Source organism: Tenrec ecaudatus, chromosome 6, assembly GCF_050624435.1.
Source record: "Tenrec ecaudatus isolate mTenEca1 chromosome 6, mTenEca1.hap1, whole genome shotgun sequence".
Taxonomy (NCBI): domain Eukaryota; kingdom Metazoa; phylum Chordata; class Mammalia; order Afrosoricida; family Tenrecidae; genus Tenrec; species Tenrec ecaudatus.
The window spans coordinates 109,183,994-109,200,535 of record NC_134535.1 but is presented as its reverse complement, the minus strand read 5'-3'; the positions used below and the strand labels follow the sequence as shown (position 1 = coordinate 109,200,535).

The window sequence follows — 16,542 nt, the reverse complement described above, 5'->3', positions numbered from 1 at the left end:
GATGGAAGGTCAAAAGGTTCTAGAGTGCTATCAATTAAAATTTTTGAAGGGATTAAAAGTGGGATTCAAGTATGGTAAAACAGCAAGTAAAAGCAGAACTTTCTAAGTGATGAACTGGGAAGTCTTTGTTAATAAGACAAGGGTAAAGATTGGATGCAAGTATGCAGTGGTTCTCAACCTTTCGAATGCTGTGACCCTTTAATAATACTTCATAACTGTAATTTTTCTACTGTTATGAATTGGGCCACCCCTGTGAAAAAGCCGTTCACCTCCCTCCCCGCCACCCAAAGGGGTTTCGACCTACAGGTTGAGAACTGCTGGCTTAGAGGTTCCATGATAGACATTTCTTCTCTGACTTTTTAAATGTTGATGGGAGTCTTTTCCCTCTCACGCATTATTTGTATTTTTAAAATCATTTTATTGGGGGCTTGTACAGCTATTTGTATTTTTATCTTTAAACCAATGTGATTTTATCCTTACCATCTTAGTGCAAGTTTGTTTTTATTGTTTTCTATTGGGTTTCCAACCATGAAGCACAAGAGGAATGGATGCATAATAACGGATGGAGTGTGGGGTAGGTCAAAGGGAGGGAAAGGGGATTTCAGGAGTAAACAATGCAGGTGGGAGGGAAGAAGGAGCCCTAGAACTGACTGTGACTGCCCAACTAATTTTAAAGGAGATTTCATTATGGGGGGGGGAGGTGCTCTAAGATTGATGTAGTGGTGATTGTACAATTTCCCTTGCTTTGACTGAATGATTGAACTATTCAATTGTATATGTAAATTGTGCCAATAATACTGTTGGGAAGGGGGGAAAAAAGAGTAAAGAACAAACCAACCATACAAATGAGAAAATGGGACGACACAGGGGGAAATGTTATTACCTGAGGGAAATTTTATAGCTTAAAATCTTCAAGATGGAATAGTTTCTAACAATAATGAGGTTCAAAATAGGGTTGAAAATCAAGTGGCAAGAAGGGACTAGAGAAGAAGAAAGCACAGGGCTACGCGGCTGTTAGGCAGCAATCGTGCACAACTGGGAAACTAGACAAACCAAGCCCAAGGCCCTCCAGCTCATGGCAACCTGCAGAACGGAAGCAAACTGCTTCTTCGAGGTTCTGAGACTATCAATCAGACTAATATTCTACAGAACGACTGTGTTTGAAACACCGACCTTGCAGTCAGCCACCCAACACTTAACCCACTAAGCTACCAGGGCTCCTCCTTCATGACTGGAGAAGATATAATTAAGGAAAGGAGAGAAAAAGAAAAAAAATTAAGGCAAAAAGCAATGTATTGGTGGCAGATAACTCTGAACAATGGAATGGAATGGATTTTGAAGAAGTTTGTCAAATGAAGGTAGGAAGAAACAATGAAGAAACTTTTGGGCTGGGCAGAGTTTGAAAGGTTATTTTATTGGCAGAAGAAAGTTACTGTTGGTGGCAGTACGCGTTCACAAATAAAATTTAAAGACATATTTACAATCAAGCAGGGATCGGAAAAGACCCAATAGAAGAAGCCAGCAAAATCATGGAGGCAACAGAGTATTGTTCAGTGAAAAATTTTTGAACTTCTCATCTTTAAAGTATTACTTTTAGAAATCATGCAATTTAACATTTTAAACATGAATACAGGAAAATGGAACAGCCAGTTCTATTTGCTTGATCACTTTAAGGGACACCTGATATTTTATTAGGTACAATAAAGACCTGAATCAAGTTGGCCTAGAATTAATACCTGCTATGTGTGAATATTACATTCACATTTAATCCTCAATAACTTATTTGATAGGTGCGATGACCTCCATTTGAATGTATAAACTGCAGCTGCAGAAGTGAGTAACTTGCTCAAGGTTTCACAGTGATTAAGCAACAAAAATTGCACGTGAAGTTTGATCTGATATACTCCAAAACCCTTATGCCTCCCTTTCTCTCATGTGTGGTGACCCCCAACCATAAAATTATTTTTGATGCTACTTCATAACTTTAATTTTTCTACTGTTATGAATTGGGCCACCCCTGTGAAAAAACCGTTCACCCTCCCCCCACCCAAATTTCCCTATTTTACGTAACGCTGTTTCCTTTTCGGACCGCACCCCATACATCGCAGCACCGAAGAAACCATTTCAATATCACGTACCAGATGCTGGTTGACTCACTGTAGCCCACGACGGCAGGGCAGCCCAGAGCCTTAGCATGCGACTTTATCTCCTGTCTGATTTCAGCCCACCACGCATCGCGAGTTTCTGGTTCATCTGAAAAGTAAATATTAATTCAGTTCACTACTCAGTAGCACATGGTCTACATGAACAAACTATCTTTCAAATGAACATACTCTAGGTAGTAACAGAGTACACTTCTGTAAAAGCATTTTGAACTTCTGTTCTTTAAAATATTATTTCTAGAAAGCGTACAACTTAACATTTTAAACATGACTATAGGAAAATAAAACACCCAGTTCTATTTGCTTTATTACTTTAAGGGATGCCTGATACTGTATTAGGTACAACTTAAAATGTTTGAGTTTCTAGATTCCAATCATTAAATGACTAACAAGAATGTTGTATCATATTCATACATTTAATTTAAATCTAGATTTATTTATTTCCTAGTGTCATTTTTAATATAACTCAGTATATTCAGGGTTCTCTCTAAGGCAAATGTATGTTAATGGTAAAAGAAATAAATTCATCGTTAGTCAATCTCTAAATGAGATGTAAGCAAAATTATAAGAAAAAGAGTAGCCAATCCAAATTTGGAGAAGATAACGTAAAAAAAATACACATTTGATCCATATATGCAAGGGCAACTTTTAGATAAATTATTATAAACTCCCTGGATGACTAGAATTAAGAAAATGGCTTAGAATCACAGAATTGTATTTTATTACCATAGGGAAGTCCAATAATTGCTTGCAATGAAACATAATAAATGGAGCATCTGTCGCATGTACTTCCTAATCACTTGCATTTAGCTGCAAACTATTAGTGAACAGCAGCTGTAAATTATAGTGACTTTTTATATGCAGAGATGTTAAAAACAGAAACCATCTATAATCAGCATATCCTGGCTTATTTCTATTTGTGGCCATTTCCATTTGGGAGCAATCTGAGCATGAAAATCGTTGTCGTCATCATCATCATCAACTCTAAATAGAATCCTAAACTCTTATTGGTAATTTCCCACATAAAAAGCACTATTAAAACTTGAAAAGAAAAACCAAACAAACCAAACACTTTGTATTTGAGTTGCAGTATCTATCCAATTTTCAAAATGTTTTTCCAAATAAGTAGAACAAATAGAGTTATACTCACTATTAAAATACTGAAGACAGCAAAGTAAAGAAAGGTTACGAGGCTTGTTATAGCTCACATTAATATGATGTGGTTTGGTTTCCTCCACAGGGAGGGGATCAGCAAAAGGGAAAAAGGAGAAGAGAAAAGCCAGAACTACAAATGATGCCAGTCAATCCTTGAATTAAGGTTTGGGATCCAAGACAGAGCTACCCTAAAACTTTCTTTCAGAAGAAAACAAAGATGCAGATTCCAGGAAACTGAGGGAAAGATCAAAGTTTTAGACAAAATAAAGATAAGAGGAAGAGAAATAGAAAAGACTACAGTATGGCATTATCAATCAATATTATGAATTAAATGTGCAAGACAACTAGGTGGTCCTTTCTGTGTAGACATTATTGCTTTAGAGAATTTCTTTATTCCTAATTGAAGTGCACACATTAGCAACAGAGATACACTTTCAGACCCATTCTCTTTTTTTCTTCTAAGGAAAATGTGTGTACCAATTTAAATGTCCTTTAAACACCTTCCTTTCTTAAATAAAAAATGTTTACTGCTTACTATTCAGATAGCTGGTCAAGCCTATCAAATTATTTTTGATTTTTCAAAGTAGGATAGCAAAATGAACAGCAGAACTACAGCTAGTTCAGAAACTCTTTTCCTGGGAAGAAAATTGTGTGAAGTCCTGGTTTTCTCGAACATTCTAGCAGAAGCTACTATTGATTTCTTAAACCATTCTGAAAGTTTAAAATATTACTTACTAAAGCAGAGGATTCTTGCATAGAACAGATTTTTTGATACTGGATTTGCCTACATCTGTATCACAAGTAATACATGGTAGCTTAGGCTTTCTGGTTTAATACTGAAATTCATAGGCAGTAATTTATAAGATTGCTTTAAAAGTTAATGAGAAATGGAGGAAGCTAGTTATTTTAAATGCAAATCTAATGATGTAGTAATGGCCAGTGTGTCTAAATGGAAATGTATAATTACTATGAAATACGTGTAACCACATAAAATACAAAATTTATTTACATCAAACTTACCTTGGAATAACACATAAAATAATCAGCTAATTAAACCAAACACTATGAAAGAAGTGACTGATTAAAAATAAAAAACAAAACACAACTGAATGCAGCGCAAGTGTAGCATTCATATTCTTCTGACAAGTTCACAAGCAGCCTTTATGTTGACACAGGAGCCACACATTTGCACATGGGGATGCCATTGTTGTATGTAATAACGTATTTACAAGTTTCATAGACACTAAGGAGTTACACAACATGGGAGCTAGAAAAGCAAATGGCATATGTCCACACTCCAAATAATTTCTTGAATTTATTTTTTGGTTATAGCAAAAGCTCAGAGAAGGGAAGGGTTTGCAAAGCAGATTCAGCAGACAGGAGCCAATACCAGTGGATATTTTGGCGCATGCTTGGATCAGGTGACAGTACAGACTGAAAACTATGGCAGCTCACTGAAATGGTTACAGAAAGTAATGGCCCTAGATTCTAGGTGAAAGCAAGGCAAGCATACAGTAGGGAACACTTCTAACAGGAACTAGTCATTGTCTTAATAATTACCTAAAATTGTAAATTAGAAACTGATGGATACTAAATTTGGGGGTTGTTTAATTAAAATTATCAATTTATATAATATTTAAGTGAAGTTAAACTTGTCCTCAAAGCCTATGTTATATGCTAACACCAGAGAACAGCCATATAACATTAAAACAGGGTTAGAATTCAGTCTAATTTGCTACAAACAAAAAGTCAGAAATATCATAGCATTTAATCCTTATAATGGCATTTTTAAGAAATACCAAGAAAAAAATCTACTGACTTTACATACCATGCTCTTTTCAATAATTTATGGAATCAGTTGTAATTATTTTAAAATATATTTTAAAAAGTTAAAATTTTTATTTATACTTTGTACAACTTTATGTTTGTTTTCAGAGTCAAAACTCTTCATAGATAATATCACAAATCTTTTCATATATCCTTTAACTATAGGCATAAATTGATAGTTAAAATTCATTCTTACTACTGGTGCTTTCTTAAAGCATGGTCGTAACTTGATATCTTGCCATCTTTTTAATATCTTATCATCATCATGTTTCTAAAGAGCAGGTGAAACTGACAAAGGTTCTGAAAATGACAGTAAAAGTTTATAGCTAAGAAAACAAAAATAGTGAACAACTCAACATAGTATCTTTATTAAATACTATCATTTTGAGACCTTAAGCAATCAGCCACTTGCAATGAAAATATATTTTTCATCTGACTTGTTAAATTCATTTCAAACGTCTGAGAGAGAATAATTCCGTCCTTAAAAAATCCTTTAAACTGGATGAAAGCAAAAAAGGAAGTGGACATTTATTCACCCTAATACAGTGATTCTCAACTTGTGGGTCATGACACTTTGGGGGGTCGAATGGCCCTTTCACAGGGGTTGCCTGATTCATAGCAGTAGCAAAATTACAGTCATGAAGTAGCAACGAAAATAATTTTATGGTTGGGGGGTCACCACAACATGAGGAACTGTATTAAAGGGTCGCAGCATTTAGGAAGGTTGAGAACCACTGCCCTAATACTTAAATAATTAGGAAGAGATAAAGTGTTCGTTTGGGTCACATAAGATTTTAAAAATTCAATGATATTTTGTCTTGTTAATGAACAGCATAAAAAGCTACATTATCAAATATCTGAAAGTAATATTCCAATTGATAGCAATCTTAGAAGAAGATATGTTTCCCCTAATGAAGTAGATATTACGGAATTCAGGTTGAAGGGAGTATATAATCTCAAAGGAAGTAGGGATTTAGTACTGAGCAAGGAAGAAGAGCCTTATTAATGGGAAGTGGTATACTTAATCCAGAGCAAACATGAAGACTGTAGCAACCTGGGATATTAGGATGCTAGCTAGGATATAATCCATGTTGTAAAAAAAGTCAGACATAGAATCTATTCCATAATTACAAAATGTCATTCTTTAAATATACATAACATATTTAAATAATATATATTTATCATTCCAATATTACTGGGAATAAATAGCACACATCATACATACTCATGCTTTCATCAACTCCACATTCTACAAAACCTCAAAATAATAAAACTCAAAAAACTGCTGGACTATTTTAAGTTTAATCTCACATCTGCTCATATGCATCTATTAGATACAGAGAAAAGGGATAATTGATGAGATGATCACAATTCAATTACCAAGACAACTATCGAGTTGTTTATCAAACTATAGAACTATTTATCTCTCCCTCTCTTCTTCCTCTCTCTCTTTCTCTCTCTCTCTCTCTCTCTCTCTCTCTCTCTCTCTCTCTCTCTCTCTCTCACACACACACACACACACACACACAGCAAAATAGTGTAATAAATAACCCAGATTGGGTGTCAGAACAAGATGTTTGCCCGGCTCATCAATGATGTCCCAGTACCCAGCACTGTACTTGGTATATAGCAAGCACTCCATGAAGATACATTAAATAAGACTAAAATAAGAAAGAAAAAAAAGTGATTTGGATGAGCAGACTGATATGTCTTTACACATTATTTTGTTAAATTAAATATTTCAAAATAATTATATCATTATCTTTCTTGATCATGGCTGTTCATTGTTGCTCTTAAAATAAGGTTAATCTTCTAAAGAATTATATTTCTGACAATTAACCAGAAGGAATAATAATGCCCTACTTCAGACCACTGCCTGTCACTACTGACCCTGTCTTTTCAAGGTCCTACAGAGTCCATTCCGACTCATGGCAACACTATATACAGTAAACTATAATGAAATACTGTCTCATCCTATGCAATTATATAAGGCCGAAAAACACCTAGGGTATATCTAAGTTCTACAATCGTCTAAAGCAAAGAAATCTCAATAACAAATAAAAACGTGTCCAGCTTTAAACAAGTTTTATTAAATTAGGATTTAAAATACTCAATTTTAAAAATATTACCTGGGGGTGGGGAAAAATAAAAATACTAACTAGGTTTGGAAGTTATTTTACACTAAAACTTATCTAACTACATTATACAATACCTAACTAAATCTATCTCATTTTTAAAATTATAAACTGACAGGCATACTACAGAGAAAACATATTAACTTTTTCCTCAATTATCCTAAACTTACTACCAATTTAAAAATTACATCAGCTATTCAGAAATACTTTTTGTGTTAAATGCTGGAGAAAATAAATCAGTCATTAATAAATAATGAGATCTAAGCCTTAAGATATTTGTTATAATTCAACTTTCAAATAAACTTTGGTTTCCAAAGGAAATTGATATTGGAATTTAGACCCACAGGTGTGGAGGAATTGTCTTGTCTCACTCTTGTTCTCTGCCCCAGCTGAAAGCTACAAAGATCTTGACTCACTCCTGCTCATCCTCCTAATTACTAAATCCTGCTAATGGCATAGTGTAATTATTTCTAAGGAAAAATGTAGGTTCTGAAGTCAGACTACTCAGTTCTCTAATGAAATTCAATCGTGTTCTAACTATTTTGTCTCGGGCAAAATGTTGAGTTTCATTTTGCTCATCTACAAAATGGAAACAGTGCCTACCTCAGAAACATGTTTGAGGATTAAATGATTTACTATTGGAACAAACTGAGAAGAGGGCCTGGGACACAGAAAGTGCTCTACAGCTCTCCCATCACCTCCAGGTACCTAGATCAGACACCTCTCTGGCTGGCACAGACTACTGCAGTCTGGGAGCTGGGAGCCTTGTCCCCAGTCCTGGGGCCTGTAAATCCATTATCCATCCTGCATGGAGGCAAGTAAAATAAGTACTGCGACCACCGCTCCAGGTCATACATAAACAAGTTTACTCTAATAAAAAATGCATTTAAATATGCCTCTGTGATCAGTGAATCGCTGCATACAAGTTCTTTCGCTGATACACCTTAGTCTCACTAGAAGGCCTTCAAAAAAAGGATAATTTTTGTGCTACAAAATAAAACGGTTTTGTAGTCTGGGCTAATACCAAAATTTTAACGAAACCAAAGTGGATATTTTCCCGTCACTGAATCTTTACAACACGTCTATGAAAAGGCCGTGCCACATGAAACAAGATTTTGGATGGATCAAGCACTTTAAGGATGGTCTTGAAGACCTCAAACATGAGCCATTAGCAAGAAGAGTGTGAATCTCAATGAATGAAGAATTTGGGGGTGACGTCCAGAAATTGGTAGAAAACCTAAAATTGCCATTGCTGCAATAGCTGCTGAAGATGGGATCTCCTAGGGATCAACATTTTTGTTTTAATGCGAAGATCTTGACCTCAGCAAGCTTCCGACTGGATGTGTGCCTAAAGCATACTGCAAAGATCAGCTAACTTAAAGAGCTGATTTTTCCATCAGTTTGATAAGCAAGATTGCAGCCAATGAAGACAACTTTATGGCATTCAATGTAACCACGAACTGTTCTTGAATTTAGCAATACAATCCAAAGCAAGGTCCAATCAAAACAGTAGTTCCTGAGGGGATCTACTGGGCCAGTTAAATTCAAAACAGAAGTCACCTCAGAAGGTTCTGGCAACCATGTATGAGGGGGATTCCCAAGGAGTAATCTTGATAGATTTTCTTGAAGGACGCAGGACAATTACCATGATGCATTAGAAAAAGGTTTAAGAAAACTGTAACTGCAGGAATAAGGAGAAGACCAGGGATACTATGCGGAGAAATTTTTTTTCCATCACGACAATCGAAGTGCTCATTCTTTTTAACAGTACCAAAGGCCATTCTGCAGAGAATTTCATTAGAACAGATGCCCTCATTTACCCTCCAGCCCTTATCCTGCCCATTGAGACTTCTTTTTCTTCCCCAAACTCAGAACACCAAGTCCCGGGAAGATGCCAAAACTTCTATTTTGATGTGGCATAAATCAAATATGGAGCAATTTGGGAGGAAGGGTTCAAATAAGTAACAAACAAAAAAGGAACCCTGGTGGCGCTGTCTAATAAGCGCTGTACTTACTGCAAGGTTGGTGGTTCAAACCCACCAGCTGCTCCACAGGAGGAACTACAGACAAAATAGCACCTTCAAAAGTGGAAAGATTTAGATGGAGGATATATTGAGAAACAATGGCTTCACATGGTGATACGTTAGTAAAGGTTTCTATGATTTTGTGGTGATAGTTTGTGACTTACCCTCATATATGCTGTATCCTAAAATATCTTTGTCCTCAAAGTTTAACACAAGGCCAGATATACAGAAGCAAGATTTTTTTTAAGGTAATTCTCAGATATTGAGTTCACTTTCTTCCTGGCCCATAAAAATGTTTTCTATCACTTAGTTAACACAAACTAAGGCAGTACAACAAAAAGGAAATAAGGGTGGAAGGTGGGAAGCAGATCTACTGTTCTGAGTGTTAAACAACTTAGCATTAAGTAACTATGTTACTATCACCTAAGAGGAGGTTAGCACCTGTTTTTGAAATTCTGAAAATTTCAGAACCACACTGTATTAACAAAGCTCCGAATATACTGTGTGAAATATGTATCTATTTGTGCATAATATTTTGCTACACATTCTTCAAAACTAAGCTCAAGAACGAACACTTCTCATGCCTTCCTCTGTAATTCTGCATCATATATCACACAATACTATATAGTACACCATCTATCTATCATTTCACTAAATTCTAGTAATTGTTCATGTAATATATATTTTATGAAGTATTATGTGATACAGCAGGCTCTCCTACTCTGAAAGATTTTTGTTCATTTTACTATCTCTAAATTAGAGACTGTCTAATAATAAGCCTATGTAATAGGGTTATTCCTGTTAGGTACCATCAAGTCATACAACAAAATGAAACTACATGGCCCAGCGCCATCCTCACAGTTGTTGCTATGCGGGAGCCCCTGGCTGCAGCCATTGTGTCAGTCCAGCTCATTCAGAGCCTTCCTCTTTGTCGCCGCCCTTCACCTTGTAATGTGGTACTGTTCTTTTCTTTCTTCTTCTGAAAGGTTACTATTCAATGGATGCAGCATACTAGAACACATAATACCTGAGACTCCAGGAACAGCAGTGTGGGTGAACAATTTCCACCACTAATAAAAACATATTTTATTATTTTTCACTAATATGGTCAATCCTTACCTTCCTATGGCAATATAGCAAAGCAGTAGATAAGTACTCCCAAGTCGTAAAAAAATGTTTTAAATATATATTAAATATTTTTCAGTATTATCAATTGAAAATCAATCTGAAGATGTACCAATTATTTCCAGAAAGATTCTAATACTTCAAGCAAAAGCATGCTATTATTAAACTGAATGTTCTTTTACTATTTTAACCTTTATAGTCATGTCTTTTCTTCATATACTTACTATATAAATTTATTTTAAATGATGGCAAGATACACTGCTTCCTCAACCATGTTCCATTCCTCCTTGCCAAATTCCCTAATTCTGCTCACATGGGACAATGTTCCCACTATAATATGTCATTTTCCTCTCTGCTCTTCCTGAGACTGTTCTATCATCTGATTAGCAAATACCTAACCCTACACATATTTGGCTTAACAAGATTTCACTTCCTCAATTTACTAAAGATCAATCTGCTCTCAATATTTAACCTATATAATTAATATCTTATTAATTATACAATGATTAACATGTTGGTTATTAATTATATAATTAATTGTTAATTATTGGCATAGTCACAGTATGCCAATCTGCCCATGGTTTGAAAACATACTTATTTTTATTAAATTAATCTGCAGGATATAGTTGGTTTCCCACTAGAATTCAATTATATTAACATCTTGCATTAAAAAATAATTCTTTGGCTAACCAATGTAGCAACATACTAACTTGAGTAGGAAATAGAGATAATTTCTCTAAGAGATTTCTCAATTGATACCCGTCTAAAAATCTGCAAAGGTTAGACCTGATATCAGATTATTTATCAGGCTGAACTTAAGCAAATCTGGACAATGAACATGAGTCACTTCATAGTCAGAGGTACACTACTTACAGTAGAATTACAACCCTACAAAACAGTCTGCTATGAACAAAAATAGTTGATAATATTGAAAAGATTATGGGATATTATCTAAATATGAGTCCTTGTTTTTTTGTTGCTCTGTAAAGCACTTTTTCTTTATGATAGAAAAAGAATTACAAATTTTCTACTGAAATACCATCTTCTGATACATATAAAATTTAAATATTTATATTAATAAGAGAACAAACATGTTTATTATAAAAAGGAAAATTAACTGACTATGATTTTAAATCAGATCACCAGCTATAAAGTTCTTTTTAAAGCTAGAGATTATAATCATATGTAAAATTACCAAAAATAAATGATATAATATTCTTGGGCAAAGAAGCAAAAGTTAGGTCAACTGTTGATTTAAAAACAAACAAAAATCCCTGCTCTTGGAACACTTACATTTATACATGAAAATGCTGAACAATAACAATTTTATAGCATTTTAAAAAATACTAAGTGTAATAGAGTCAAATCTAATTATAAACTTTAAATAGACTTTATTCCAAGATTATGATCCTCGTCAGTTATTACTATAATATGTTTTAAAATATTTGCCTAATCTGAGAATTAATGCTTTTATCATTTATCTGATGTGGGGGGAAATGTCTAAAACTAATATAGGTAATTTTAAATTGATATTCTGGAAGTTAACCATGTAAAAAAAGACATTCATAATTTATCGTATTTCTATAGATTTGATTACTTCATTTCAGTTAACAAATATTTTATTTGCATTTCTGTACAAATTAAAAGTTATGACAAATATATTGCAGTCTGTAGCTGATAATGAAATTTACATTAAGCCTATTTAATTGAAAATATTTCTAAAAACTTCACTGAGCTGCCATAATTTTTGTCAGCATATGTAGTACTGAATGATCGTTAAAATACCTGAATTGAAACTATTCCAGTCTAGCAGTTTGTAAGGTCTGGTGTTACCCATAATTCCGACAAAGGCTGAGTTCAAAACAGCAAATTAGTAGATCAGTTTTAGGTGCAGAATAGTAGGAATAAAAATTAAAAAATAAAACACTACACACAAGAACACAATTGACAACACCACTTGACAAGGAACTGGAATGACACAGCAAAGTTAATAAGAAGTAGAAATAGAAAGTGAAGGAGCATGCTATATAAACTAAATTAACTCAAATCTACTTTGAATATTATCTTGCTTTGTAAAACCACCCCATTCTTTCTCTTGACATACATGTGCATGTTTACTTAATATTTTTTAAAGAAAATGCTTTTAAAAAATCCTTCCACATAATAATTTGTAGAGTTAGTGTATGGTAGTGGTTTTAAAATAAGATTCTTATATCTATTCTAATTGTAAAAATAAAGATTTCCCATATTCAGAAAATAGCTGTAAGAGTCATTTGAAAGTGCAAACAGCACTTTCATCATCAGCACATGCATTTTAATCTATCATTAGTTTCTCTCAGCAGAGTAAAGCAGTGTCACTAAGTTAATTAATAAACATTATGATAGATGCTAGATTTTTGTTATATTTAGTTTTAACATTCAACATTTTTTTAAAAAGTAACATTTTTTCATGAATAATCATTTAAAGGGCTCTGGAGATAAAATGTTCTTGAGAAACAAAAAAAATTTTTAGAATACATAGATATAACAACTCAAAGAATGTAATTATTTTAAATCAAAATAATACTTTATTGGGAGTAATAAACATATAATTGATATGTACTTAACTAAAAATAAAACAAAATGGAATTATAAATCATATACCATTAAAAGTAATTTATAAGTATATGACCATATCTTCTGGAAAGTAATGTATTAGTGATATACAACTTCTATATGTAAATTGAGAACACATTATGGAAAAGGAGTAAAGGGGAGAATGTATGAGCTGCATTCAGCAACATAAAAACACCTATGATAAGGGCTCCTCTTTTCTTCTCTGGACTGGAATTCTCACCATTCTTATGCATATGTAATTGGCAAGTAGAATAATCTTCAGCAAAAAAAAGAGAGAGATTTTTGTGTGTATATAATAATGAGATTAAGTACAAAGCACTTCTTAAATTTAAGTAGTTATCATTTGTTCTCCCAGATTCTAGAGTTTACTCAGAGTCTGTAGGAGCAACAAAAGGCAACCAAATTGTAGGCACTATGTTCATGTATGTTATCAAGTAGATTCCGACTAATTGCACGAGGGGAAAATGAGATCGGCCCCACTGGGTTTCTTAGACTAATCTTTTCAAGAGCCGCTCACCAGCTCTTTTCTCCTGAGGTGCCACCAGTAGGTTTGAGCCACTAATCTTTTGGTTGGCAGCTTAACCATTGTGATACCAAGATCCCCACAGCAGGAGACATTAGCAACAATAAAATACATTTCTGACACTACTTTTGGGTTTATCATATTGTTAGGTGACATATATCAAAATATTTGCGTCAGTGGCCCATAGAAGCACCAACAATTATCCTTGGTCATACAGTTTAATATCAAATAGCTTAAAATTTTCTTGCCCTTTCTGAATTAGTTAAGTTTTCAAAATCTAAAAATATTAAGTTGCCATCAATCTGAAGAAAAGATGTTCATCTGACCAGAAAATAAGAACAGAAAAAAAAAAAAAAAGAAGGAGGAGGAAGAAAAGTACAAGTCTATTGCTTAGAAGATGTACACCCTCCTCAGGACCAATAATGAGCAGGCATACCAGGAGGGGATGGGGAAGTGGGGTTTCAGGGGAACCGATCACCAGGATCTACATAAAGCCCCCTTCCTGGGAGACGGACAATAGAAAAGTGGGTGAAGGGAGACATTGGACGGTGTAAGATATGAAAAAATAATAATTTTATAAATTATCAAGGGTTCGTGAAGGAAGGTGGGGAAAAAAATCAGGAGCTGATATCAAGAGCTCAAGTAGAAAGAAAATGTTTTGAGAATGAGGAGGGCAACAAATGTACAAATGTGCTTGACACAATGGATGGATGTATGGATTGTGATAAGAGTTTGACGATCCCCAAATAAAATGATTTTTTAATTAAAAAATAATAATAAAAAGAACAAGCTAGAAAAAAAAGAAGCCGTACCCACTTAGGTTAGAAAATTAAGCATTGGCTATGCAATAATCTCATTCAGTATATGATTGCCCTGTTTAAAAGTGTTAACCTTTTCAGAAAAACTCTATTCTGTCTCGCTGTAATTATTAATTTAAAGGGTATCAAACCATAGGGCATAGATTGAATTTTAAAAGCAAATAGAACAGTAATGTTCTGCATGCTTGCTCAAAATCACCAGCAGCAACATTTTCCACCCAGTAATTCTAAAGTATTTTTTTAAGCTGTCAATACAAGGCGCTGAAAGAAGCTATTCAAAGTGCCAATTTACATTTTTCAGAAATACATGTATATATGGCAAAAATGGAAAATTAGTATGACACTGGCTTATGGTATATCATTAAAACAGTGACTTGAGCAAAATCTGAGCATCTAATTCATGAGAGATGCAAGAATACATCCATACAGACAATTCTTAACATTCACCCTACTAATTTAGATTTAGAAAAACCATCAGAGCATTTCATATCAAAGGACCTGAAATTACTGGTCCTCAGAGATCTATCTACTCTCATAATCATGTTTAAAGAAATGGGTTAGTATTCACATTTGTTTACTTAATTAGAGTAGAAGCAAAGTAATACACATAGTAAGTCAGGAAACCAGAAATCCTTGGTTCTTTTTAAAATTCTTCTTCATTTAAAAAATCATCTTCACAATTGACCTTACAATTATATATTAAAAGATACCTCTTCTTTGAATAATAAATATGCTCCAGTAATCTATAATGAACTACAGCTAATGAAAAAAATTAGCATCTTAAGTTAATGGCGAAATGATCATCTTTCCCATCTGCCAAGATCAAAGGAAATAGCAGACTGAAAAGTTACTTAAAGGCTCTCAGACACTCTGGGCAAAAACAAATCCAGATTTGTTTGCTGGTGTTTTATACAAAAGTAACTAAGCTACACTTCTCTTAGCCTGATCATTTTTAATTAAGATTACCATAAATATTTTTAATCAAGTGGCAAATCCACAATTTACGTAAACGAAGCATTAACAACAAACTTTTCAGGGACTTACCAGGATTGTGGATCCGATCCAGAAGCTTCACCGAGCGCGCACTAACAACGCCCCCAACGTGCACAAGAAATCCAGGAGGGAACGCCGTCAGGGTGAAAAATGGAAATTCCTAGTAGAGAGAATAGGGGGAAATACAACTGACCGTGTGCAAAGCATTCAAAAAAATCTAAAAGCTTGTCATAAGGAACATATGCTAACCCTTGACACAAAAAGACTATCTATTATGCACGATACATGCTTTGTAATTCAAAGTTTCCTTTGATGTTTAGAGTTCTGAACCCATTTTTCTCTCATACAACGTGATATGGAATCCAAACACTATCAATTTTCGATGAGAAAAATGTTTTCAGAATTCCAATTTGAAATATGTACAATGTTGTCTCTCACTCTCACCCTCCTAACTCAGGTTTAACTTCACAATGGGATAAGGAGATCCCCTACTTCTCTAGCGCACTGCTCATTCAAGTGTGCTCCCTCACACTCGCAGATCATTTCAACCTACTGTCATACTCCTAAGCCGGGGACAGTGATATGAAAGAAGGAAGATGTGAGGAGGGGGAATGAGAAAGTAGGCAAAGTGGGTTATCAGATGTACAGATAAGAGAGAAGGGCAAATACCAAGCTGAGGGTGTGGAGAATCTCTCTTAAGGACTTCCGCTCGTACTCAATGGTGGGGCTCGCTCGCTCGCTGCTGTTTAGTCTATGCCAACTCACAGCAACCCACCAGGCACAGCAGACCTGCACCCTTGGGTTTGTGAGGCTGTAAATTTTTATGGGAGCAAAAAAGCCTCATTTTTCTCCTGCAGGGCAGCTGGCAGGTTCAAACTGCTGACCTTGCTGCTAGCAACCCAGCACACAATCCACTATGCTACAAGGGCTCCTTCAACATCTGTGCAGAAGGAACAAATGTAAAAGGGGAGAAAAGTATGTTATTGGGAGGTAATAAAATTCCACAAGCTCTCCCAAGTTTAATTCTAAGCCTTTTTTTCTCCTAAAAGACAGCACACCTGTCCATTTAGAGATAAGGACAAGCAGGAAAGTAATGGGAAAAATGGAGTAAGGATTTTCACTGAAATTGCAAACAGGTAGAAAGAGATGCTCCTGTGGCTACCC

General features: G+C 34.7%; 1 protein-coding gene across 11 annotated transcripts in view; it reads right to left on the bottom strand.

The window, feature by feature from the left end:
- Positions 1-16,542, bottom strand: part of C2CD5 (C2 calcium dependent domain containing 5) — a 99,740-nt gene that overhangs the window by 50,319 nt on the left and 32,879 nt on the right. For all 11 annotated transcript variants that reach the window (XM_075552002.1, XM_075552003.1, XM_075552004.1 and 8 more), the window contains 2 exons: positions 15,430-15,538; positions 2,139-2,253 (listed from right to left, as the gene is read on the bottom strand). In XM_075552002.1, the coding sequence (XP_075408117.1) occupies positions 2,139-2,253; positions 15,430-15,538 (224 nt within the window). The remainder of the gene's footprint in view (positions 1-2,138; positions 2,254-15,429; positions 15,539-16,542) is intronic.